Raw genomic sequence first — 27,867 nt, forward strand, 5'->3', positions numbered from 1 at the left:
CACCACCATTTAGGACGGATTTCTTTTCTCTTCCTGCAGAAAGAATCTGATCTTTCTTTCCTTTTTGCTGTACGCTGATTAAAAACACTGAACGATCCAAGAGCAAAGGGTCACATATGCCGGCGTGTTTTACAAACAGGCACTTAAATATTGTCCCGTGATCCATTTTACTGCAGATTTGAGCCAGAGATCTTTAAAACTGTGAGGTTTTCAGCACCATAAAGACACGAAATGGATCTTTGATGTTCATACTGTTTTACACAAAGTTCCCAAAGGTCGTGAATGCTACTTACATGCTCAAAACCCAACAGAAGTTGTGTTATTACAGGCATTCTTTGGCCCTACATGGTCTGTTCTCATGACACAACTATTTTAATACAGCAGACAGGGTGGATTTCAAAGCAGTGGATATTTTTGTTTAGTATTGGTATTTTAAGTGGCGTATGTGATCAGATTTGCATAAATGTTTGCAGTGAGGCATATTGGATTTTTTTTTTTAAAGTGCAAGTCTCCCTGTGAGGAAAAATCTGAGTGAAACAACCTCAGGTCAAAAACCTAAATTGGAAGGTAAGAGTATCTGGAGATTTGGTACCCATTTAACTATTTTCCAGTATTTAACGTGCAGTTAACCTAAATAATACACGACAGTTTGATGTGCTGGTGAATTGCACTTCATGTTATTGATACGTTTTTTTAAATTTGCTCTACAGTGCAACAGCATCAAGGTGATCACGAAAAGAAATCAGAAATTTGCTGTTTTTCACAACAGTATAACAAACTGCTGCTGCATCTTTACCACTAACAGCTTATTGCATCACTGCCTTATGTAGTATTCTAGTGTCATTTTTAGGAGAATTTTAGCAGATTAAAAAAAACAGCAATGATGTATTTGTTTTTCCGACAGCAAGCTCTATATAGCCTGTAAGGCAAAAAACAGGGTAAAAAGTCCCTGTACATTTTATTTCTTTGAGCACAAGCTTATAGTAACTAAGGGGACTTACAGCCAATCAACTTTTATGTTATCTCATCTGGGATTTGGTGGCTGGACAGTCAGTTTTCTATATTTTCGTATCAACCCCAGAGGAATTTTTTCCCTTCGAGTCTCTAATGTAAGATTGCATGTCTGTTTGAAATCTTGTCGTCCTTCATTATCAGTACCACCTGTACTTAATTTAGTCGAGCGTTTCAGTCTGAGTGCACAGCTGCTGTGAATGAGGACAAGACTGACTGCGATTGAACTCGACCTGTAAGATAGGCGTTTATTTTTAACCATATTCTGTACATGCTCGCCAGAGAAGTTAGCAACTGAGAAACTTAAAGTAAAAACACAAACCAGAGAGCAGGATTGGGTTAGTTCATTTCCATCCAAAAACATTTTTATTGTCCTCCAAACTGAAAGGTTTACCCTGTGATTTGGCTCGTCTGCCGAGCCAAAAAACATACGTTGCATTTCTTCAGGTAGCAGTGGAGGCATACAAAGATCTTTTTTTGTTTTTTCCTTTTCGACTGAGAGAAATTGATGGAAAGAGCAATACAGGATTCTCTCCTTCAAGTCACATGATGAGTAAATCTTTGCATTCATGAGTAATGGAGAGAAGATTAATTTCAGATCACGTGAAGCTTGAGAAAGAAGCATCTGGTCTTCCGGAAAAGAGTGAAAGAGACAGAAAGAGAGCGAGAGAGGGAGAGAGAGAGGGGAGAAAAAAAACAACCGTAAGAGGACCAGGGTCGTGTTTCTTCCGTGTTAGAAAAGGCCTGAAAATGGTCACGCTGCAGAGATTGTTTCATCTCTGTTTGCCTCCGAGTTGTGTATCGCTTTTACGTAGAGCATCTGTAGTGTACACAAATGGACACTGGATATGCAATTCAAAACCAAAGTGCCCACAGTCGATATAAAGCAAGGTCACATGACCCAAAACAGGTGATGTCACACAAAGGGGAGGGGAAGGTTGAGACTGGACATGAAGGTAACCAAACACGGCCATCAGTCTGTCTGTGTGTGTGTGTTTGTGTGTGTGTGTGTGTGTGTGGGGTGCAGAAATGCCAGCGATGTGGCACTCAGCACCATGAATTTACAGTTACTCAGGTGTCCGGACAAAAGAGAACGACCTCCCCGTCTAGTGACTGTGCAGTTAAAAATGGGCACATGGTGATTTAAGCTCATGCTTAAGTTGTGGTAAACCATCCAAGCACTTCTTTAATTTATAACTATAAATACACAGCAGCGTTTTTACCGGAGAGGTTTCAGTCTGCCTCCTCTCCCTCGGTGAGTGTGTGACGAGTTCGTCTCTTAAACGGCTAACTACGCTTTGCTCATCTGCTAGAGGAAACACGGGTTATGTGGAACTGATTATCAACTTTCATATAGATTTTTCTATAATATATTTATATAGTTATTTTTCCTTTCTCTCACGCACCCACCACGCTTGCTTTGCTTTCACATTCTCTCGTCTCACTACTTTTATTCAATGTACACAACATAAAACATGGGGTGGAGTGGGGAGCGACAGAGCTGAAATGACAATCACTGAGAAAAAAAAAAAAAGCCAAAAAGTAACTGCAGTCTTCTTTGTCATCCATTGGCAGTTGGACCGACTCCGCCAGTCAGCCAGTTACAATGGTGGTTTTTAGGGGAGGGAGTGGCCATGTCATCAAAGGGGCGGCGCGGGAGGCTCTTTCTTCGTTGGTGCTGTTTTAGTTGTCGTTTTCGTCGTCTTGGTAGCCGGGGTCGTCTCCTTGAGGTTGAGGTTTTCCAGTGCCACGTCTAAGGTCATGACTTCAACACAGCCCATGGCCTCGAAGTCAGCGAAATTCCGCAACGAGCCGTGACAGTCATCCTCGTCCTCGGAGGAGGAGGCCGAGGCATCCTCGTCGGGGAGCAGCGTGGACAGCAGCAGCTCCGTCACAAAAAGGCTCCTGTCGGCCCACTGGGCCTCACACGCCTGCCGCTCGGCCTCAGACAGCCGCGGTTCGCTCAGCCTGAGAGACAGACGGAGAGAGGGGATAACAAGAGGAAGACAGGTGGATGACAAATCAGGAGACAGGAGAGAACAACTTGAAGTTCTCCTCTCACTTTAACCCTCGCGTCGTCCTGCAGGTCAAAACTGACCTGTTTTAAAGTTTGAAAATGTGGGAAAAAATATATATTTTCAGAGTAAAACTTCTGATGTCCACATTTTCAATATTTTTGGGAAACCTTTGAACATTTTTTGGTGGAAAAAAGAAATGTTCAAAATGTTTCTTAAAAACATTCACACAAAAAAAATTTATATTCATTTTATATTTTTAGGAATTTTTGGAAGATTCTTACTCATTTTTTTTGAAAATATTTACAAGAATTTTCTTGCCAAATTTTGGGATTTTTTTTAAAAATAAAACTTTTAGAGGAAATTTTTAAGGAATTATTGGAATTTTCTTCCTGAAGGTTTTGCAAATGTTCAAAAATGTGGGGAATTTTTTGGCAGAATCTTTGGATTTTTTTCAGACAAGGAAACAATGTTTTTTGGTGCCTGTAAATGAGGACAACAGGAGGGTTAATAGAATTTAAAACTGCACAACTTCTCCGTTTCCAACACTGAAAAATCCATAATTTGCATTTCAAAGTACATTCAAGTTTCTATATCGCACTTGTGAGTTGTACAGCAGAAGACTGCCTCCAAATGTTGAATCATGCCAGTAGATACATGCTGAACAGAGACTGAAGATACCCCATGGAGTTTCTCATCATTAGTACTGCAGCAGTGACGTTTCAGTGAGTGGGTCCACACACAAATGTATGTGCTTGTTTCTTCCACTGAATTCCGGGTGGCGATAATTTGACAAGAAATGTCAACGTGTGTCATCAAAGCAGACTTTTAGCAAGAAAAAAAGCCTAAAACAGCCTTGTACATGTTTTACACGGAGGAAGGATAACACATTAGTTACACATTTTTTGTGACAGAATCTTTGCCCTTCAGCTTTCTAGCATTCAAACTTTGCACTTACATGATTTTACACACATCAGCAAGTGAAAAAACGAAAAGCAAAGAACATTTTTGAGTAGAAGAGGAGGTTTTAGAGTAAGGACATTTGAAGCTAAGATCAACAGTCTCACCTGCTGAGTAGAAACTGGGAGCTATGTGCAGTATGCTGCGTGTTGGGCTCAGGTGGACCCGGGTTAGGACTGGGGTTGGTGTTGTGGTTGGCGCTGGGGTTGGGGTTTGCAGCGGCTGAATTGGTATTGAGGATTGCATTGGCTCGGCCACCACCTCGGGTGGCGTTTCGGGCAGTCTCCAGCTGCTGCCGCGCTGCCTGGGCCTGCTGGCGCTCCAGCTGGAGTTGCATCTGAAGCTGTTGGAGCTGGGAGGCAGAGGGGCCTGAGCTGAGCTGGCCTCCCGCTGAACGCCGAACCCCCGACAACTGGGACAGAAGCTCTGGAGGAACCAAAGACAAGGACTCACGGTTAGAACTGATGATTTGTCCAGTCAGCAGTTTAATAACACTTTACCAACACTAATCAAAGAACAGTGGGGCTATCAGAAAGCAAGCTGGCTCTTGCAGAAATGATGATTTAATGATGGCTCAAAAAAAAAATCCCCACTTTGAGAACTGATTTTACCAACTTAATCAATATGAATGAATAAAACTGGTCACATTGTTTGGGCCTACAAGCCAACATTTATGAGCTATACTGTCAACAATGTAGCGCACTATAAATCAAAAGACAGTCATTTTTTGGGGGGATAAAGCTGAATCTTTGGATCAAGGGCTCAGCAGGCAGAGCGGGTCATTAGAGGAGGCTGGTGGTCTGTTTGTGAGGCACACTGAACAGGGACCCTCATTATGGCACAGCTGGAGCTGACATGGCGAATGCCAAGCACTGAACCAGATTAAAATTGGGAACAGGATAAACAAGAAATTGCCACAGCAACAGCTCTGCCCACACACTACTATCTAACTATCAAGGCAACCTGTAAATCCATACTGACTGAGCATTCAAAATATCAATGCTACTGCAGGTCATTTATCTGCATTTGAAAGAAACAATCCATATTACAACTTAATTAATGAGTCTATTTATGTTCCACATGCCTGCTGACTGTGTGTCAGACCTCCTGCAGGGTGATACTGAATTCAACAATACCAAGTAATTATTCGTTTCCCCTCTGACTGTACTAATATCTTTGTCTGACTTGCATCTGGCTTCACAGCTTCTTGTTCTGTAATTATGCGGTTTAGGGAGGCATAATCATTATGTGTGTGTTAACTGACCTGCTATGGGGTCCATGGCCTCTCTGCTGTAGTTGGAGCTCTGTGAGGAACTCTGACTGGTGGAGAGCCCCCCTGTGGTGCTGCTGGTGAAATGCATGTTCGACCTGCGGGCTCGTGGACCCCCTAACCCGCGACCAGGGTGAAACATCCTCCTCACATGCCGCACCCCGCTGGACTCATCGTGACGCTCGCCGTCAAGGAACACATCAAACAGCACAATACTCCTACGTTTTCAACATTATTAAAATAAACTTTGGCTTTACAAAATGTGCTTGTTTTGTTCATCGAAGCTTCCTACCACTTCAGAAGCTAAAACCAGCTAACAGTTGGAATTTGTCCTGTTAAAACAGTCGCAGCCACATCTATACATGTATCCTGCACTCAGGCCTTTTGAATCAGCTGCACTCTACGTATTTGCATGTTCCTCTCATGTCTCTATAAACCCACGCACAAGACAACATACCGGGTACACCTGCAAACAAAAGCTGTGGGCTTATTTTGTGGAGCTTTCGAAGCACTTGTTCTGTCTGTGTCTCATTTACTATATTTTTTTGCATCTTTTGTTTTCTCCACAGCACTCATTCAAAGTACTCTATAAATAGAGTGCCAGACTGCTGTCGTCAATCCTCCGAGTCTATCCCAGCATCCACTCATACAGAGTATTTCAGCTGGTTTCTGACTAGGTAAATCAGAGAATATAATATAAACCATTTAAATAATTTGATAACTAAACGGAATGATATGTTTTAAGGCGTTCCTTTTTGTAGGTTTTCTTAACTAGCATTTAAGAGGACAGGAATACATTCATTTCATGCTGGTTAACTCTTGTATCTGCTTTCTCAGAAATAAACGCATTTCTGGAATATAATCAGCAATCACACTTCAGTAAGGCCTCAAGTTCTGGTGAGATTCCACAGTAATTGGGTAACAGATAAGACAAGACCGCTCCTCAGAAATTTCCCAGCTGGTCTGATTCAAGCTGAACGCATTTCCGACAATAACACTCAGCTTGCATTTTGCCTGTATTGTTGTTGTTTTTTGGCACATTTCCACTTTCTGAGCCGGCAGCTTCTTACTGCCTCCTGCGATGGGGTAAAAATATGCATTACCTCACTGGAGTGCTTTGGATGTGCAATTGGAACAGGTGATAAAAAACATTGCAAACCTCTAGGGATGCACCAATTCAGCCTTAGCCTTCAGAGAAAATCCTAAATCAGCTCAGTGTATCTATCCTGTGCTCTCTTTATACTGAATCTTAAATTTGTGCATCTCTCTAGCTAAAGCTAATTGGAAACAGACGGATGGTAAGGTGAGTCCGCTACAAGCTAAGCAGCTGACCTAGTGTGACTGAACAAATATAAACAATAGCTGAGAAAAAGATTCTATACTGAGAAAGATCCTGTGTGAAGTGGTCAAATCACATCTGATAACTGATCCATTTAATCAGTCCAGTATCAAAACTAAGAGGCCACTGTAGAGCAAAACATGGGCATTTTAACACCATAGAACAGCCATAAACACAAAAGCATCTTAGCCACACATTTCCTAATGTAGTTAATTTACCTCTACCTCTCAGGACCTTCTATTCTACAGATGTAAGGATGAAGAAAATGAACAGGACATGAAGACGACACTACAACTGCTTTTCATCGTCTGTGCATCAGACCAGAAACCCAAGTATCAATCTAACATGCTAGAATTTTCCTCAGTGGTACGAGGCATATAATTTAGTTTCAAACAGCCATGAATTCATTACTGCACACATTCTGATATTTATGCTCACCCGCCGCAGTGATTTGGAAAACTACCACAGGTGGCTTTAATGTTATTAGCAAAATGTCAACAAATGTCAGTTTCGGTGAACAGCTGCCTCCCTGGCGTGCTAATCTTCAAAATGACAAAGCAGTCTGGACGACACGAACTGAATCACGTCTTTCACATGGCGTTCAAAGAAATCTAACAAGCAACTTCAACTTGGGTTTTGTTCCGACAGTCGGTTGTGCAGCTGGTTCTAGCCACGTCTGTGGAGGTGGGATCGCTACTTGAAAAGGATATCAAGTCTCTGGGCGCTCTGTGTTCAAGTGTGAGATGAGCAGCGAAGTCGTCTGTCACATGATTTGGGTCGCCACCTGGTAGCGCTGCACATATGGGGCAGATCTGGAGGACGAAAAGAGAGAGTGCACTCGTCAATAACAGCACATTTCCCTCCATATCCAACATTCATCAGCTGGTTCTGGATCCTCTTGAATAAACACGGAGTAAAAGACTATCTACTGTACAAAATTTATTTAAACATGAAAACATGCAATATCAGCAAAGCTCCGTGTCGAGTCTGAAAAAGGAACTCTAACTGAAGCCACAAATCGATCTTGAATTTCTTTCAAAATGCAACACAATAAAATTCCAGTGTCTCCATTATAATGTACAAAAATACATTTATTACTTATTTGCAGGGATTCACCTGCAAAACAGAACATTTATAGGAGTTTAATCTGTAAATCAAGAGGTCCCAAACACACAGAGAGGATACTGATAAAGCATGTGAAAAGAAAAAATAAATACATCTCAGAACACATTTAAAAATAATCCACAGCACATTGAACAACCTCCATGTCAAAACTGTCTTTGCAAATTTTAGTTGTCATGATTAGGTTGCTTAATTGATGACGTTGATGGTGAAAATGCATGGGCTTTAACAATATTTACTGGCACAATTTTTCCTAATTTTATTACATTATTAAAAAATGCTTTCCTTCCTTACTACGTAATTGTGGAATCATGACATAAGCTGTTTGTATCTCCAGCCATTGGTCAGCTGATCTCAGTTTTAGACCATCACGGAGGCAGCAAAGCATGACTCTGTTCAGTGCATAAGATTTCAAAGACCCCAAGCTTCAAAAGAATGAGAGTACTTCAAATTATGACAGAACACAAAAGGCAGTTGGTACACTGCACAGTTTAAATGAAACACTGCATTTGCCAGAGCACATAAAGAGAAAACACACAGGTGCTATTTGGAGCGGAGGCAATTTACACCTGTTTGCATCTTTTCTCCCTGAGCTCTCATATATTGTATTTTAATACAGCAGGATTCCAAATAGAGCTGTTCCCATTTACATAGAATTTCTTCAGTCGTCAGGAGATGGAATGAGTGTGAAATAGTACCTTAAATGGAGCGCTCTAGAAGGTGTCAAACAGCAATAACTTCCATGCTGCTGCACTGCACTGTTGACATCCTGATTTTGTAACCACAACATCATCTGACAAACTCATGAGTTAAAGATGATGTCTGGGTTGAGAAATTCACTGTTTTGTCATGATCAATCATCTACTCAGCTGAAACAGTCAATGTGTTAATCAACAGAAAAAAAATCATTAGTTGGAGCCCTACCACAAACAAATCCTTATTTATTTACATTTGTTAATCACAGCATTTACAATAATTACTGAAAATCAGCAGTGGATGCATGTACAAACTGTTGTTTACATGTTGAAGCTCTTTTCCCCGTTCCCTCTGTGTCTCCATCATTGACTTTACCTTTACTTCCCTGTCATTTAACTTTTGTTTATAGATTGCTACAATAGGGGGACTGGAATTCAGGTCATAAGTTCTATTTACAACAACGCAAAGAGAGCAGGCTAATAAAGCAAACGAGATGGCGCGTTCTCTCCGTCTGCAGGGCTCCAATGCTCTGTTTTTTTCTAAATCAGATTTGTAACGCATCTAAAGACGGCAAACAATCTGTCTACGAGTAACAGGTCAATGGGTAATCAAAGAATAACAGGACAGACAAGATTTTAAGTACAGATTTTGCTAGCAACAAGGGGGGTGCCTGTCACAATCTGGTACAAACAAAACAAATACAACTACTGGCTAATATCTCCACTATTTTCAGTTTAAAGTGGGATGATTTGTCAGATCTGTACAACAGCATTTAAATGCGTCACCACAACAAAAATATTACAGTTTGGACAACAGTTTATCTTCATATTATTGTGTTGTCACTAACAGACATGGCCAGAAAGCGATCCAATGGCCTCTGGCAGGAGATGAACCATTCCCAGTCAAAGGTAACAGCTTTCAAGACAGTTATCAACTTTCGTTGATATCCCAGGCTTTCTGCTCCAGACTATATGTGTTCATATAAAATGGGGTTTGTAACATGATGTTACTGCTCAAAATGAACCAATCACCTGCCACCTACTCCAGTCAACAAGAACACGCTGTTACAATGGAGAGCCATGAAGAGTAAAACAAAGCGTTTCCACTGCAAATGAAGCAAGAGAGAAATACTGGTGGTAAACTATCATGTAAGGCAATGTTGCTTTTATCTAATGAGACAGCTGCAGATTAGAGCAGATAACCTGAAATGTTTTCTGCATTACCACCTGAATGCATGCAGGTTTCCATGGCAATGCAAGAACACAACATGCAATACTGTACTGTAACTGCACGGCTTTGTTTACTGGTATTAGAAACATACAGCTCAACAGGTTTTCAGAGATATTCCCTTGGTTGAGAATCTGCATTGCTCAGAAAGACTTGTCACAAAACTAACTGGTGGAGAGGAATTTAAATATGAAATTCTGAACAAGACGTCCTCTGGAGAAGGGTAGCTGCGCAACGTAAGTGACTATTGGGATCTCGCGGGTTAAAAGAGCCACCTTTGTGACTCTGACAACTCTGGCTTGAGGCTAAGCATACATCGCATACATCTTGTTTCATAGTACATCCCTTAGGCCATTACATCACTGAGTATGTCTTGGTGAACACTTGTTTCATTATTAAAGCTTTCTCTAGTTTATCCGAGCTTCTGTTGAGGTGAAAGGAGACGGTTTGTTGCCCATAGACAAACGCTGGAAAGCCGATTAGGTCATTATTTGTCTAATTTTCTTCGTCATTCAAAGTGTTAGTACAACCAGTCACCATTTATAAATGCTAGTGCAAACAGTGGTTGGTGTTTGTGAATGCTGCTCTCAAACTGGTTTCCTGTCTGAGCCCGCTCTCTGGCTGTCAAAATGCAAAGGCAATTTCAGTACGGGTATCTCTCTCTCTCTCCAATTACTCCCATGAAAAACTCGATCTGCTGCCTACTACATATTAGGACAAAGTCAATAACAAAGAAAGCCATAACTGAAAAATAATTTAAATGACTACAGCAGGATCTGGCGGACGCGCACACACACAAACAGAATGGCCAGAATGAAGTCGTAGCAGCCAGCATATGGAGAATAGACAATAGAGACAGTCGGTCACTTGTGCTGATTAACAGTGACTGTTTCTGAACATTTTTCCAGGGAAAATAAACAATCTGCATGTGTGTTTTTAAAGTTTTTCTGCTGATCTGAGCACTAATCAGCACAAGCTTAGTTTGGACCTTTCGCAACCTGATTTAAGAATCTGCAAGTTGATAGACACATTGCTCCAAAAATGAATGGAAACAGAGGACTCTAATGTGCGCACGACATGGGCTAATGTTCTTTAAAGTATTTCTCAGCAGTTTAGTGTTTTCTTGTTGCCAGAACAAAAACAGTGAGGAACTATAAATAGATCTGTGCAGTCTACCTGACATCACTTGCAGTTTAATTTTTCTTGTAGAGCCAGAACATCAGAACTAGACTTCTACTGTAGTATTTTCAACCAAGAAAATTAATAAGATGTAAATGTCCTACAGCATATTGTAATATGGCACAGATGTTTCAGTCAGAATAAAACTCTATGGCATAAGAGGGAAATCAACAAAAATATAAATGTTTATAGCCGTTTGGATCAGCACAAACATGTAGTTAAGGTTCCACTCATGTGTGTCTTCAATTTCAGCTTACCACTTCTGTAGAGGTCTCTGTGTGCTCTGCAGCCACATGCTCCTGCAGGGAGATCTCTGTGTAGCCCATCCTCCCACAGTAGGGACATGTGAAGGCCTGGGGCTGCTCCACTGAGAAGGCTTCTCCACCATAGTACAGGTCTGCAGGGGAAGAAGGATGAACGTTGCATTCTGTGACAATGTCTTGACATGTTGTAAGCATGTGTAAGTCAATATCAGGCAGTGGTCATTCTCCACAGGATCAGTTTTACAATGATACAGCTAAAGCCTTTACAAGGCTTATTGCATCAGATGAAACCACACACAAATTTAAGTTAAAGCCCATTTGGACAATAGATTCAAAGTTAACCACACCATTTTAGCCCTCCCACATCACAGGAAACGTAATTTAAACTACTGACACGAAACCACCTGTAAGTAAGCCATCTACAGCCAGAGCAAACCTGTTGCTGCAGCGTATGGCTTTCCTGACAGCTTTAACTTCGTTAAGTGAGTTTTTTTTTGGCACCTGGGCAGTCTTTGAAACACAATAATGATATAAATGGCAAATGTTGCATATTTACACATCAAGTACTATTTCATGAATTTTGCACTCTCTCTAGGTTTCCACCTAATGATTTAAAGTTGTATTTTCCATTTCATCCAAGCATTGCTTTGGTCTCCACCAACATCTGTGCAGAATATCCACTTAATTAGTTGATAAACGATCAACAGTAAGTTGTTCCCATGTGTGCCTACTAGACAATTAAGGCACAGTGGCTTTTTCTGCTTGGTAAAAGGTTGAGGATAGTGTTAAGATCAAACCAAGAGTGTAATGACTGCAGCCGAATGCAAAAATGCCCCACAGGGCTATTGAGTGGATCTGTGGAGTCTTCTAATAACTCTCCTGGGTTTAGTCGATACAAATGAGTACTTTTTGCAGAACACATAGTCACTGTAATATTAAAACGCAGAATTGAACAGATTTACAAGAAATAGCTCAACACCTTTACTTGTATACCTCAAGAATCTACCTGCAACAAAGAAAATAGTCTATTTAGAAAAAGCTTAGCAACGGCTGTTGTAACAGCTCATTTTCCCCATCAAAACAAACATAAATCACATTCTACCATTAACCTGAGGTATGTTGGTATTTGGTAAGATGTGGCATGGTTCAATTGATGGAGAACCAACAGACACACTGAAAACACAGGCAAAAACACCACAACCACAAAAAAAGAGGACCAGTTTCTAAGCTAGCACCTTCTGCTGTGTTTTCAGCAACAGTTGCTGTTAGTATTTTTCCAACAGATTGCAAAAAAGCTTTGCCAATGTGTGAAAGGATACCGACATATTTCACAGCACCAAGACATGAAATAATAGAAGCATGCGTCCAAACGCAAGCCCAATGGCCTACGTACAGACCAATTATAACAGCAAATTAACTTCTTATGAAAATCAAGAAAAATTTACAGTAAGTACAGTCTAATCCCCGTTGCTGCGACAACAAAATGTTCTAGTGATGTAGAGATGAATCAAAGCCACAAGCCCGATAACACACTCCCAAAAACTCCTCAGGCTGGGTCAAATCCATCACTGCTAAGCCATTTGGGAGTGGCTTTCCCATCTGAAAACAAAAGCCAGTGCCAGCAAAAGATAACGTACACTGTTTCACTTGTGCAAGCTTATTAAAGCCACTGAAGGGAGGTTTGCAAAGACTGCCAGTCCTGGAGCTTTATCCTATGACAATCCAAGAAACTTCAGCTCTCGAAGTGTGACTGGTCTGTGCTTTCCTTGATTACTCTCACAAGATTTTTTTCCAAAAACCGCATTGTTTGTTTATAAAGTTATTCTCAATGTTTTTTCCACATTCTGCCAAGTCAGTATTGCAACTGGACTATCTCACACACACACACACACACACACACACACACACACACACACACACACACACACACACACACACACACACACACACACACACACACACACCCTCTTTAGCTGCAGATAAAGCCATACTTCTTTTAGTAGTTCATTTTTGTTAAGGTGTGACTCAGAAGTGCACTGACATTCATGATGATAAACCACTATGAGATGCAGTTTTTAGACACTGTGTGTGTGGTTTCACAGTTAATCTTAGAACTGCAGAAATGTTTGTACTTGGTGTTCAACATCTGGACTGTCTTTCCTGGTTATCACTTTACTATCTGTCTACTGGGATTAACTATTACCAAACATGACAAATAACAACAACAACAACTGAATTACAAACAAGTCATGAGATCACAGCAGCCTGATATGGACATCAACTACTTACCAAAGTCGACTCGGGTTAATATACACTGCATGGGATGCTCTGTGGTGTGTCTGGTCGTGGTCGCACCGCTCTCGTAGCACGATGCGCACAGATCGTAGTCGTAGCAAATTAAACATTTGTATCGTCGACCTCTAAAGTTGCCTTTTAAACATGCATCACAGCTCACGCCTGAGGTGAGAAAGACACAAGAGAGAGAAAAAAAAGGTTAAAAAAATATGCATGTCAGTTTTTCACTACGTATTTCAGAACTTCAAAGTCTGAGGATCATTTTATTTGAATATGAAAAATATATATCTGCTATATACATATAACAGATCTGTACTATATACTTGCAAATACAAACACAAAAGGAAGTCTAAACTATTTTGCCTGAAAGTGCATTTCCCTATTTTGAACTGGAATATCCAGATCGCGATGGGATTCAAGCTACACATAGATACTATGTGGTGGACAGAACACAAACAGCTGAAAAACATTCTGAAATTGCAGTGAATACTACATCCCTAAGTAGTTCTGCTGACTTGGAACTGAGGCAGTAACAGAAGTCTATTCAACTGCGGTGCTATTGTACTGGATCTAGTGTTTGTTTTGTGCACTTCAACACTTTTTGGATTGTGACTGTTTGGCTAAATATTTGTTTTTATCACAGGGGCATGGGTGAGGTGAATTAATTAGATGACTGGCATCATCGCATTTGTTTGATTGCCCAACTATGTTCAAACAAAGTCATTCAAACTGTCTGTGCAATCAGCAGCCTCAAAATAAACATGGAGTAGAAAAGAAACAGTTATTTGATACCATTCAAACAAAACAAAACATTAAAAGTGTTGTATATTATGTTTATTGATTGTAGATATAGTGGATAGCATTATATAATCACTAATGTTACTCAGTAAAACGCTGGAGCAATCCTTCAGCTGAGGAGTAACCAACAGACTGTTTCATAATAAAACTACACTCACAACACCCAACTCATTGATAAAACTCCTTCTCAACACTCTGCTCACTCCAGCACGATAAACAAGATGTTTAACCTTATGTGTCCCTTGGGGTGAAGGGGACCCTGTGTTCAAGCTCAGGTAATACTTGATTGACTAGGACAGTCGTACAGCCCCGGTGTATTGCATGACACCAGACTGTATAAATCTCCCATATCTCCATTCATAGTTAGGAAGCTGTAAAAGCTGAGTGCAAACCTGATCCTGTAGTGGCTGTCTGCTGCAGAAACGTTAACAGCAGTAACAATAACTGCTCCGTGTTACAGCTCACAGAGAAATAACTTGACAGCAAAGTTGACAACAACAACACATGCATGGAAAATAAGGGCCGCCCAGGCCTGACTAACCTTCGCAGGTGGCTAACCATTTAACGAATAAACCAGCCAGCGTTAGCATAACTGCTAGCTGACAAGCTAGTCGGCATTGGTAGACTTCACCTAACTTAACTTTTAACCGGTTGGTGAGTTGAAACGCGTGTCAACAATATTAAGAAACGTCTGCTCGACACCAACAACGAACTCGAAGTCCAACAAGGTTGGCCACAAGGACGAGGTGAATGTTAGTTTGCTAAATGTTAGCTTACGAAGCTGAAATCTACAGGCCAGCTTTGACCAGGAAGGCAGCTCAAATTAGCTAACGTTAACATAGACAAGTTCCGACCCTGCACCGCCACCTGGGACTCACTCCCCTCTTCTGTTTCCTATTCTCGGCACTCCCCTTGCTGCCCAGTTCGTCTGTTAACCTACATTGCCCATTATCACATAGCTGCCAGGCTAGCTGGCACATTTGGCTAACGCTGCCTAGCTTCTTCCGCAGCTATGTCAACGTTGTTTAGGTCAACTGACGCACAGTGTGGTACATTTTCTGAAACATGAACACGAACCTAAACCCCCGTCAGATTGGGTTCGCACTCCGCGGGCGCCATAATGCGAAAAATCCACTGCAACCTTGCTGCTAACACTAGCCAGCGTTAGCTAGGATGAGCTGCAAAATAAGACATTCTCGGCTAGCCAGCGTTAGCTAGCGGTGGACTGTCAACGTTTCTAGCACATATTCCGACTCGCTCACGGCTCCGTGTGTGGCTGGACTCTTACCTTCATGACGGGACATCCTACGAACACTAACGCAGCCCCCTGCTCGGGCTCCCTGGCTTGCAGTACAGAATTATATAAGTGAAGAGAAGAGAAGCCGGGGCTGGCTGGCTGTCCCTGGCCTCTTCCCTCATGAAGGATCCGGTCTGGCTCACTGCCCCCCCTCCGCCTCCTGCTGTGTCACTGTCTGCTGCGCTGCCGCTCCGTCCACACGGTGGCGCTGTTCTCTCATTTATAATACGAAGGCTGCTTTGACTGGTGGGTAAATGAGCTTTAGTAACCCCGACTAGTGTATGTCATCTCTTAAAAAAAAAAAGTCCCCCAGCCTCAATGGAAAACAATGACGAAAGTCAAATCATTTTAACTAAAAAAACTCTCAACGAATGGAAGCTAGAAAAAATTTGTGAGGAATGATGTGTATTATTGGGTTTTCTATGATAGATTACAATTGCTTACATAGATATTTTTGCACTGAGGGAAACATTAATTCAACCTTTTTGTTGTGAGAACTTCTGCAATCATATAACAGCTCTCATTTAACAAGTAAATATATTTAAAATTACAGAACCAATACTTATTTTTGTGTTTGCAGTCACTAATTTAATATAATTACAGAAATGTGTTTATTCTATTTAACTAAATCTCTATTTTATCGAATAAATAAAAAGAAAATATTTGCAACATACATTTGTGTATTTATTTCATACTTTTTTGGTCTATAAAAAATTATGTAAAATTTTGTACATTTACAGTCTTTTTCATTATTTTATTGATATTATTGTGCATTTCAAAAAAGCAGAAACAGTTTTTAATAAAAAAAATAAAAATCTCATGATATTACAGATTTTATTTATTTTATTTGCAAATTAATTTTATTTTATCTAGAGTGTAGATATCACCAAAAGCATTTTTGAAAGCTTAAATTTACACAGAATTTGTCAAAATTGAGGCAAAATGTAAAGTTGAGAAAGTAGTCGACATTTTAAAGCTGGTGCCTATAACTATACACAGCTGTTTACATTCAGGGAGCTTCCTCACGAGAGACTGATACGTCATGCTCAATATGTACCAGAAGTGCTTCAGTACATTTTAGAGAGAGAGAAAAAAAAACATCTGTTTGCAGGATTTTTCTCGACATAATGGATTGTGCTTGTGACAAAAGCACATATAGCTAAATCACTCTGATTATCTAATAACTGACACGTTGCCTCAAACTTCAAAGCCTAAAGAGAGAGAGTAGAGAGAAACATGATGGAGGTTACGTGTGCAAATAACCATAAAGGGTTTCTTTTTTTTAAGAAATTGGATTTTGCATTGAACACATCTGAAGAAAGAGGCAACTAAAACCTTCATGTGAGTTCTGTTGAGGAACTGTTCCTTCCAGTATGTGTGAAATTTACTAGTTTGCAGACACTGCTAACTTTGTTCTGACTTCATGGCTCTTCACTGAGGTTTTTAACAATAACTTTAGCAATGAGTGAAAGCGACACTAGACAAAGATGCTTAAATCACACTGTGTTCTCGTCTCCACAGAACAACACACCCAGGTCTTACATGATTGCTTCTGTGTTGCACAGTGCCTCATTGTTGCTTCTGGCCAGGCAGACCTATTAGAGCAGAATCAGGACAGGTCAGCACAGTGCAGAATCAAACTGGCAATCCGACTTGGCAGCTGGCTGAGGTATGTGGATGGAAAGAACAGCAATACCCCTGCATTGGAAGCTACTGTAACTCTGAAGTAAAACACTGCCAGTGTCTGACATCTGACAGATTCTGGGAAGTCCTTGAGTCTTGCTCTTTTATTTTTTTGGTAGTTTTCGAGGAACTATAGACTTTTTGTCACTCTGACTCTCACATAAAAAACAGAAACAATGCAGTGAGAAGTCAGGCAGACTTTCCACAAATCTTCAGATAAGAGAACAGTTTAGGAATTTGTCTTTTGTTTTGTTTTGCTTTGTTTGCTTTTTACAAAACCTCCATACAGTTCTACATTTAAGCAATTACCTCTGGAATGCTGAGTCAAGTTCACTCATTTGCCAATAATTCAACGACAGACAAGTCATGTGGGAAGTCTCCAAATTGGTGCAGATGTCAGACAGACGTAATGAACAAATCCGTGACTTTTCCTCTCTTTATTTTATCATAACCATGAAGAAGCTCCGAGTCATGAGACCATCGTGAGGAAAAATGGCTCTAACTGACATCAGTTGTTCAGACCTCTGCATCTTTCACAAGCTGTGCCAGCAAGTTAGAGTGAAAATGTTGTTACAAGCCAGACCACAAGAAATTACATTTGACTGAGTGCTTGAGGGCTGATAGTAGACGGTCATGATTTCCTAAAGGATCTCCAGTATTTCTCAAAATTGTGAATACACAACACATGCTGTGAAAGAGCAGCGGCTACCTCCAGCACTGATTTCCATGAAGGAGTCACCGGAGCGAGCGAGGTGGATTTCATGGATTGCATCATATCAGTATTTGAACTCCAGTGCCCTCATGAGATGCAATATAATGCACCTTCTGCTATGTTCACCAGCTATTGGCTATTAATAGGTGAGAGCTAAATATAGAAGAAGTTATTTTGGATGCTCCTGTGTCTCACACTCTCACTCTCCTCCTTTGAAAAAAAAAGACATTTTTAGTATTAATATTGGCTTCTAAAAGACACTGATAACAAAAAACTCCAGCTATTTCTGGTCAAGCTAGTTCAAATCACAGTGACGCTGTCTGACAGAGGCCAGGATGTATTTACATTACAAAGATAATGATTAACATCGGTAGTACAAACACCCTTTAGTACACTGATGACTCATTTTGACGTTATCTGTGAAGTTACATCTGCCATCTATGTTTTCACAATGACACATTTCACAAGTGGTGTGACATTGTAGCTGCAAGACGTTACAGGTTTTAGGAGTGTTTTTTTGCCACGATTTCAAGGGGTGTCACTTCCTGCAGTTAAAGAACAAAAAAAATTTCAAGTAGGTATAATATACATGATTTCTGGCACATTTAATAAAGAAGAAAATATTTTTTAAGAGACTGGCACAGCAATGTGGAGACAAATACATAGGTTAATATATATTCAATACACAGCTTTTCAACCTGAGGAATGCCTTCTACAATAGGAGCATGATAAAGAGAGTGAGAGCAACAATCAGTGAAACCTTAAGTAGAGTAAAGCTCACAAAGCAGTAAATCCAGTGACCGAGTGCACCTTGTAAACTGCAGTAGGACTCTGTTTGCAGAGATGCGTAAAAAAGCCGGTTTGGGTGCCAGGTACTACGGGCTGCTGGGGTGGCAGCAGGTGACACTTCCTACTGGTGGGAGCTGATGTATGTACACAAAACAGTGGCGTTATTGTGGTAGAAACCCTTGCGTGAGTGCGTCCATTCTTCGCCTCATCAATTGAATCTGGTCGGTGAGCTAAGCTGATGGTTTGGCTTCGCGCCAGGCGGAGAGGGGGACGATGCTTTCAGGGGGGAGGGTGCCTCGCCATCCCCCCACGTACCCCCCAACGCCAATAAAGCCTTTTAAATATTCCTATAAACGATATTGTGGTTTCCTATGACAGAAAAAATGTATATATGTGCTGTTTATGCTACTCTTACGGATAAAAACATCTGGAAACACGTCTTCTGTTCCGTGCGTAATTTTGTGCCATGCATTGTTTATTGACCAGTTTATTTTTACACACTGTTGAGCAACAAAGCTATGACTTGCGCCTATATGACCTTCATATGAATCCTGAGATCCTACCTTTAATGGCGGCTTGCGTCACACCCCCACAAGGGTTAAACACGCTCAACGTGAGCAGCCTACTACAACTTCATTGAGCTTTGCCACGCCTTCAACGTAAACAAATGGGGGCTTGACCAATAGGATTCGCGATAGATCAGCCGATGATCAGATGACTGAAAAGGGGAAACTACTTAAAACTCTAATGACACTCTTGATGCAAGTTTTTACATTACTGCGGCCGCACTTCCACACAGGCGCATCACCGGCTCTGTTGGTTTTTGTCACCGCTGGATTTAAAAAAAAAAAAAAAGAGAGAGGAAAAAAAAACTCCCTTCTGCACCGCGCTCAGCAGCGGCAATAAAAAAGACATTTAATATATATTCTTGGGAGGCTTTTAATTTCTCCACACTCGCCTGTGACTGAGAAATGAATCATAAGGCTCTTTTACTGTGGATTTTCCTACAGTGTGCTTCTGCGCTTTTTTCGTCCGCTGCTGGGGAAAACGCTGTTCTTAAAGGTAAGAACTGGCTTTGTGTCTATTGTTCATTCATTTTTCTCCTTTCTGTCTCAGCCTCAAAGGGACGTGCCAGAAACTAACATCTTAAACAGAGAATCCAATGCGCCGGGGGAAAATCATAAATGGAAAAACGTGAAAAAGCAGCGTAATATTCTAATTAATCCATATTTTCTCTTGATTAATGCCTGTTTGGCGACTATTGGGCTTAATTACGAATACGAACAAGTGTGGCGGGCAGAGTGAACCAGAAAAGCGGGGATGGATTCAAAAGAGCAGACTGCGACGTGTCCTTTTTGGGAGAGCAGCAGGAGCCTTGAAGCAAAGCTCCATGTGGAAGACGCACAACGCCACGTCTGTGTGAACTATTTGGAAAGATGTCCTGCTGAATCCGCGTTTTACCAGCAGCCCTTTTTTTGACTACCCAGCTCAGCTGAAGTCATTTTAGTCGGTGTGGCTCATTACCAAAGGGTGTCGAGTTCATGTGGAAGCCTACAGATTTGCGCTTTATAAATAAAAGCGGCTTGACTTCGTGGATTCAAATCTGATCTGACGCGATTAATCCGGAGTGGTTATATTTCATTCATTCCATGCATCAAGAACGCAATGAAAGCAAATAAACCTCCTGTAGAGGTATCTATTTGAACTCTTCAGTTTCAGGAAAAAATGACCTTTTTAAATCAAAATTTGCATAAATATGCTTTTTTTCCAATGCGTAAACTGTTATCATCCTTATGTTGCCTCCAAAAAGGCTTCTTGCGTCCGCCAAAATGCTGTAATTATACCGTTTTAGCCTCAGTGCGTTAAAATCTGATATAATTACGAGCTCTGGCTGAGCTGTGGTAAAGAGAGGATGAAATAAAAGACGGGTGGCGGTGGCATTGTGGCTGTGCGCCTGCGTCTTGAGCACAACTCGCACCCAACCAGCATTATTGTAGCATATATTGAGTGAAAAAGCAGGTTATTTCAATTTCAAAACTGAATCTTTTGTTGGAGATCAGTGTTGGTTTTTTGTACTTGTTTTTTTCCCCCCTTTTTAATGCAACTGTAAAGGGATCAGCTTTATTGAATATATTGTGAATTCCCCCCACAGGTGAAGATAGTGGATTGGATGAGTTCCCAACAGAGGGGAAGACTCTCAATGGCGAGATCAAGTACAACATGAGGAAGAGCTTAGATATGGACCAGGAAGGCTGCTACCTGCTGACCGGCAAGAAGGATCGTCTAGAGGAGTGTGGCTTCAACGCTACAGCCAAGACAATCTTCATCATACATGGCTGGACGGTAAACATGCATTAATTTTGGCAGATCATAGTCCACCTCCTTGTATATGTGGTTCACTGTTAATAAAATGCAACCTCACCTCCATAGAGTAAAGGTAGCTGAAGTTTTCCTCCATCTAGATCAGGGGTGTCAAGATCCGTTCCTGGAGGGCCACTATCCTGCATGTTTTAGATGTTTCCCTCTTCCAACACACCTGATTCAAATGATCAGGCTCGTTATCAGGCTTCTGCTGAGCTTGATGATAAGCTGATCATTTGAATCAGGTGTGTTGGAAGAGGGAAACATCTAAAACATGCAGGATTGTGGCCCTCCAGGAACTGAGTTTGACACCCCTGATCTAGAGTGTTTTGATTGCTGGAATTTCTTATGTGAATGTGAGACTGTGTGCAGAGAGTCAGAGAGAAGTCACCAAGTTAGAGTAGTTTGCCTGAATGAATGAATGAATGAATAAATAAACGGCTCCCGTTTTTTGGTTTCTTCTCTCAGATAAGTGGGATGTTTGAAAATTGGATGTTCAAGCTGGTCTCTGCAGTGATCCAGCGTGAAAGTGGCGCCAATGTGGTGGTCGTTGATTGGAGACCCATGGCTCAGCAGCTGTACCCTGATGCAGTCAACCACACCCACACCGTCGGCCTGGATATTGCCACTATGCTCAACTGGCTTCAGGTGTGTACTCAGACATTTATGCTCCTTTAACACTTGGATTCTCCTTATGAATTATGTTCAACTGAACTTGACTAAACAAATGGGGCAAATGCTTCAGTGGGTTTCTATTTGGCTTTTTTTTAAAAAAGCGAGAGGATGAAGCTATCGTCTGGAACCAGTTAACACTCTGTTTACCACACAGTATTCGAGTCACTCAGCCCTGACATAGTGTTGTCTTACAAAGGTCAGGTGTCTGTAGTATGTGGGGTAGCTATACAAATGGATTCATTTCTTAACTGATTTATAGTGCAGTATGCGATCTGAGTGCTTTGAGTAAATTAACTCACTCAGGAGTGATAAAACCTGCCCCTCTTTTGTCTTTTATTAGAGTGATCCAAGAGATCACAGCCTTTGAGTATAACGTATATTTAAAAAAAAAAAAGCTGCATCAGAAGTGAAATGCTATGCTAAATACCCATTTTTGCTGTCATAGTATTTATTTTTGGAACTTTTAATCCGATCTGAGGCAGTAGCTCAATTTCTTTCTGGTCTGTCATCTTTACAGCTTAGCATACTTGATATTTTGCTTTTAATTACCTTCTTAGATCACTCCTTGTCCGAGTCTAATAAGAATCGGTCTGTTTAGCACTTCTGAGGCAAAGACAACAATTCCCATTCAGCAGGACTGTCACAAAATTGGACCAGAGTACAAATAGCAAGTTATAGAGGATTCAGGCATCCTGCCATGTAGTTGTAAACGTAGACAAAGACTATTTCACGGAGACAAACTGAGACAGATGGTGGAGGCGCTGTTGCATGGAAGGGACTGTCAGTAGATTCTGTCCGGGTTAACTGAGCTTGGCTCAGCTCATCGCTGGCTGAAAACCAGGATTGTCCAGTGTGAGATCTTGTGGTTTAGTATAGTAAGTGTTGTATCTTCTTTGTTTCAAACAGGATGAGGAGCAGCTGCCTCTGCAGAAAGTGCACCTGATTGGCTACAGTTTAGGCGCTCATGTAGCCGGCTATGCAGGAACGTACGTACGAGGGACCATCGGCAGAATCACTGGTAAGTTGCATGCCATTTAAATCCACAAAAAAAAATTCAAATAGTGTTCCTTCATTTGTCTGACCCATCTTATGTTTGCTACGAAAAGGTCTGGACCCAGCAGGACCTATGTTTGAGGGTGTAAAGGAACAGTGGCGCCTCTCCGCAGATGACGCTGACTTCGTGGATGTTCTGCACACGTACACGCGAGAGGCTTTGGGTGTGAGCATTGGAATCCAGCAGCCAGTTGGGGACATTGATATCTACCCTAATGGTGGTGATGTGCAGCCTGGATGTGCTCTTAGTGATGTACTGGCAGTGGCAGGAGGTTAGTTCTTCAGAAAATGGGTTCTTATGTTGCCTCTTTGTTCATTGGCTCCAGAACTGCACTTTGTGATTTGGTTAAAATTTCCATTTCCACCTGACCTTAGACTGCATCAATCATGCCTCACGGCGGTCTGTAAACTCTGGCTCATTTAACCTACTGTCCTCAATTTCTCTAGATTTCATGGCGGTAATGAAGTGTGAACATGAGCGAGCTGTGCACTTGTTTGTGGACTCCCTGATGAATAAAGACCATATGAGCTATGCCTACCAGTGCACTGGCCCAGATCGCTTCAAAAAGGGAATCTGCCTTAGCTGCCGTAAAAACCGCTGCAACCACATTGGCTACAACGCCAGGAAGATGCGGAAGAGACGTAACAGCAAAATGTACCTGAAGACACGTGCTGACACCCCCTTTGGAGGTGAGCTACAGCAAGAATAAGAGTCTCTTATCTGTTACTACTACGATCTGTACTTCCTACAAGGAAATCGACAAGCAGTCGAGTTTCTTATCTGTACCCTCTATATCTAATCTATTTTATGACACCAGTGTAAACTACTACTGCACACACCTCAACGGCTAAAACATGAACTCTGTTTCTCTTTCAGGTTATCACTACCAGATGAAGATGCATGTGTTCAACAGAAAACAGTCAGACAATGCTGATCCCACCTTCCATGTCAAGCTGTACGGCGCCCAAAATGACACAGCAAATATATTTGTAGACGTGTAAGTTCACAATGTAAATCCTTCCAGCTAAACCAGTCTTTTCTCATATTGCCACACCATGAGGACGCATTAAGTCACTTCAACAGCTTAGCTGCAGTCCTCCTGAATGCAGTCTTGTAGGTGTGCTGCCTGCATGTTGCAGTGAGAAGCACATAGACTGCAGTGATATAAATTTGGAATTTGAACTTGAGTCTTGCTTCTACTGACCTTTTCAAAGTGTCAGGCGCTGATTTGTGACATACAAGCTAAGAGTGAACTCCAGTATCTTTCCGTTCAAGTTTTCATAAGCATGGCAATGAAATTCATCAGCAATCGGACACACTGTTCACTGCTGCTGAAACAATTTAATTTTAACAATGTAGAAATGCAATGCTTGACTTAAACACACGGCTGCTAGAACTTGTGTTTTCAGTTTTCTGGGCACCTGGCTTACCTCAGTTTCTCTTCTCTTTGAACAGCTATGACAACGCAATCGGTCTGAACCTGACAAACACCTTCTTGGTGTTTACTGAGCAGGATATTGGTGACCTGCTGAAGATCCGTCTGAGCTGGGAAGGAAACTCTACTTGGGGCTCCGTCTGGAAGAGTTTCAAGAAGACGTTGTGGAACTGGAACACCGCTTCCACTTCCACACCTGTGCTGCAAGTTCGGCGGATTCGTGTGAAAGCTGGAGAAACACAGAAAAAGTAAGCTGAGAGGAGGATGAGGAAACTGCCACACATCTGCCATGGTACAGAATTGGGTTTCATTGCTCTTTTGAAATATTTATTAAGTTTGATTTGTGTGTTCCAGGTTTACTTTTTGTGCTCAAGACCCTTCAAAAACTGAAATCTCACCAGGGGAATCGATAACATTTGTGAAGTGTCGTGATGGCTGGGAAGTGAAACCAAGAAAACGGTATGAAACCAGATAAAAATGATGCAGTCGATAGTATTTGAAGCAGATGTGGATTAAAACCAAGCACGGTTGTGTGACTGTTCTGTTGTTTTCGATCCACAGGCTGCCTATGTAACAACTCAGCACTTCCAATAACCAATGCACCGTCACCATGGGGGACCCACACATGGATCGGGGAGAAGCACTGCCTTCTCTTCATTTGAGCACTTTTCGTAGGAGGATTGGTCAGTGCACGGTGGAAAGGGTCTTTCTGTTTCCTTTGGTTTCGGGACACTGAGGAGCATGGGGTCTGTCCTGCCTGCCAGACAGCTGCAAAATGGTGCACAGACTACCAGCTGCAGGGGCAGTCCCCAAAATGTGTTGGGCTGGCCTGGGGATTCACAGAACGTTCCTTTGTGTGGACTAGTGAAGTAGAATACAGATCTGTGCCAGTGGACACCAGCAGTTGTAGTCGCTGTACTGTACATTTTAAAATATATATTTTTTATTTATGGAAAAAAAGAAAATTGAAGCACTGCAAGACCAACATTATTTATCAGAGCACATCCCATAATGGTGCATATGTTCAATGAACTTCTTCCAGATGCAGTATTTTGTGTGTGTGTTTGTGTATGTTAGTGTGGGTGTGTATGTTGTGACCAAGAAGTGTGCCTTTCTGCTGAGAGAGATTACCGATACACTGAATGAGATACTTGATCTCACTGCATACAATCATTCTGAGGTTTTGTGCATAGTGTTACTGTATGTGGCTTATTTTGGGATGTGTCTGTACATAATGTAAATAAATTTTTGGAAAAATAAATGCACATGTTATTTGTAGAAACTGTTGCCTTTGGTCTATCACTTTATCCTTCATAGGAACTAAGGCTTTTTGAGATGCAGTTCAGAGATTTTGGTAACTTGAAATGATTTAAATTCATTGTTAATTCTGATGTTTCACTATTCTGCACCAATTTCAACTTTGCAACCTGTGCATGAGCAAGTGGAAGCACCGTGAGGCTCAAATTATCTTCAATTTGCAAGTCAGCTGTATAATCTGCATGTAAGCACATGCTTTGGTGAAACCGATGCCCTCACTTATTGTTTGATCCACCTCCTGTCAGGATGATGGTTCATATTTAAAGGCATACAACACATAGAAATTGCTCAGTATTTGCACAATTGCAGAAGAAACCGCAGCATTTTTGTTTATTTTTGTTGTTCTGTTAAATCATGTGGCAACTTAAACATATTTACCTCTTAAGGCCTTGCCACCTCTTATTTAACAGAAACAATTTTAACTCTGTGTTGTGCACTCTTAAATGAAGACTTTAAGGATAAATATATAAAATTGCAACGCTTTTTGTCTTAACCAGAAATCCAAATAAGAAAAATGTTAGTTTCAACAATTCCTGTCTCCTGATTTGTTGTTGCACGTGTTGCTGCATGGAGTCACATTGTTCATTAGTAATCCTGTCTTTCAACACAAAGTAAAGCCTCTTCCACATTGCACTTGTTGGATTGTGAGTAGTAGTAATTCATTAATGCCAAAAGGCATTCCTGAGCTTTAATGACACATCTGCATCTGTTGGCACATGAAACAATATCCCTTTTTCTTTCTCCCATCCACTCATTTTGTTATCAGTGTATTTAAAAAGGGACCATGTACAATATTAAACATAAATGTTTCCATTTGATGCATTGTACCAGAGATAGCTTTAAGCTAATTTTCATCTGCAGTCCCTTAACAGGTCACAATAAAAACCATGTCAGAGAAATTGGCTCACGTGCAGAAATATTTATTGTCATATTATCCTCTGCCCTGTCATGTTGCACTGAAATGCCTGGAAGGTTAGTAATAGCAGGAGTGTCTTCCAGTGGGTTCCACAGAACATCAGGTGATCATCTATAACTGTCACTGCTGTGGCCGCTGCCTGCTTGTCTCTATTGACTTTTCAGTCATCATGCATTTTTCTCAGTGTGTTTTCTGGTTGTAATTACCTTCAGTGTTTGTTTTGTGCTAATCTTTTGACCCATTTTCCTCAAAGAGACAACACACTGTAAAAGAACCCAACCAAGTCTGAGAGAGGGAACTTGGAGCTGCTGTGCCTCAACACTAACCAGCATACCACCCAGTGTTGCTTTGGTGACTCGCTTCATAGTGATGGAGTATCTTAATACCTTTAATGTCATGTGCCCGCTGCATACAAGAAACCACAGCCTCTTTAGTCACTGTCTGGATGCTCAGTAAAGCCTGCTGTCATTAATTGGAACGTCTGAGTATCAAGCTTTAGCCAGATGTAAAAAGCACCAACAGACTGTGAAGCTTGCTGCAATGCAAGCAGAGAGTGTTTCAGAAGCCTTGTATGGTTATTTGACGAAAAAAATTAAGCCTCTAAGTTAGTTTAACAGCTTTCTACAGAACTTCAGTTACATCTCTCAGAGGTCTGTACTATAAAGCAGGATTTGGGTTTAGCAGCATGACTTCAGGTTTAATCCTAGATCTCAGGGCTCGGACACAGATTACGTTGAAGATAAGAGATCAGTGCTTGCAAAAACATAGTGTTCACAGACAGCTGATATCTGTTTCTCAGTGTTGATTCTGTCTCTTGTCCAGGGATCTTATCGTTTCATTGACGTACTGTTGTTGTAGATGGTTGTTAAAGTAAATATTCAACATTTTGGTAAATATACTCAGTATTCAGCAAAGGGTTAGATGAGATTGTTGCAAAAAAAAAAAGAGCATCTGAAAGTGTCCCCCTAGTCGTCCTGCCAGCACTTCTACAGCTCAATAATTAACACATATGTGCAAAAGCTAGAGTGTAAAAAAACAATGTGCGGTTTTATTGAGATTAATAAGAAATGAACAGTGTATTATGGAACAAAAGTCTGTTCCAAGAGCGGGGATTATTGAACTTTCTGGAAAATGTAGTGAGCAGAGGTCTTTGTACATGAGTCCATGTTCCAGATTTTATGAGGTCCAGTGCGTAGATTGTCAGTTTTCCAGATAATCTGCTTCTTAGAAGTGGACCTGCTAGCATTTTTGTTTAAAGACACAATACAACATCCAAATATGAACAAACAGTTTGATTAACAGGTATTTTAGTACTGGACTAGCATCAGATGACAACTCCATCTAGTGTTTGATGCTGACAGAGGTTTGTTTACATCTTTAGCTCATTTTATAATAACATTTTCAATTCTGTCTTTATTAATGTATCTAAAAGACATTATTCCAAACAAATTTT

At 41.1% G+C, this 27,867-nt stretch overlaps 2 protein-coding genes across 3 annotated transcripts; one reads left to right on the plus strand and one right to left on the minus strand.

Annotated features, from left to right (window-relative positions):
- Window positions 1–1,233: 1,233 nt before the first annotated feature.
- LOC110953904 (E3 ubiquitin-protein ligase KCMF1-like) lies at window positions 1,234–15,752 on the minus strand. Its single transcript, XM_022198117.2, has 7 exons — window positions 15,464–15,752; window positions 13,372–13,539; window positions 11,077–11,216; window positions 7,306–7,407; window positions 5,251–5,431; window positions 4,094–4,412; window positions 1,234–2,979 (listed from the first exon to the last, which is right to left on the minus strand). Exons 1-7 carry the CDS (start codon window positions 15,477–15,479, stop codon window positions 2,652–2,654), a joined length of 1,254 nt encoding a protein of 417 aa, XP_022053809.1. The 5' UTR covers window positions 15,480–15,752; the 3' UTR covers window positions 1,234–2,651.
- A 3,658-nt stretch (window positions 15,753–19,410) lies between these two features.
- Window positions 19,411–25,463, plus strand: lipg (lipase, endothelial). 2 transcript variants are annotated; one of them, XM_022198118.2, is made up of 10 exons: window positions 19,411–19,718; window positions 20,809–20,999; window positions 21,486–21,665; window positions 22,599–22,710; window positions 22,799–23,017; window positions 23,193–23,435; window positions 23,623–23,743; window positions 24,202–24,429; window positions 24,536–24,640; window positions 24,743–25,463. In XM_022198118.2, the coding sequence occupies exons 1-10, from the start codon at window positions 19,628–19,630 to the stop codon at window positions 24,753–24,755; spliced, it is 1,503 nt and encodes a 500-aa protein (XP_022053810.1). In that variant the 5' UTR covers window positions 19,411–19,627; the 3' UTR covers window positions 24,756–25,463. The 2 variants fall into 2 exon arrangements, with proteins under 2 accessions (XP_022053810.1, XP_051806773.1); XM_051950813.1 differs by lacking the exon at window positions 19,411–19,718 and adding an exon at window positions 19,961–20,348.
- Window positions 25,464–27,867: the final 2,404 nt, after the last annotated feature.

This window comes from Acanthochromis polyacanthus, chromosome 7 (assembly GCF_021347895.1).
Source record: "Acanthochromis polyacanthus isolate Apoly-LR-REF ecotype Palm Island chromosome 7, KAUST_Apoly_ChrSc, whole genome shotgun sequence".
Classification (NCBI taxonomy): domain Eukaryota; kingdom Metazoa; phylum Chordata; class Actinopteri; family Pomacentridae; genus Acanthochromis; species Acanthochromis polyacanthus.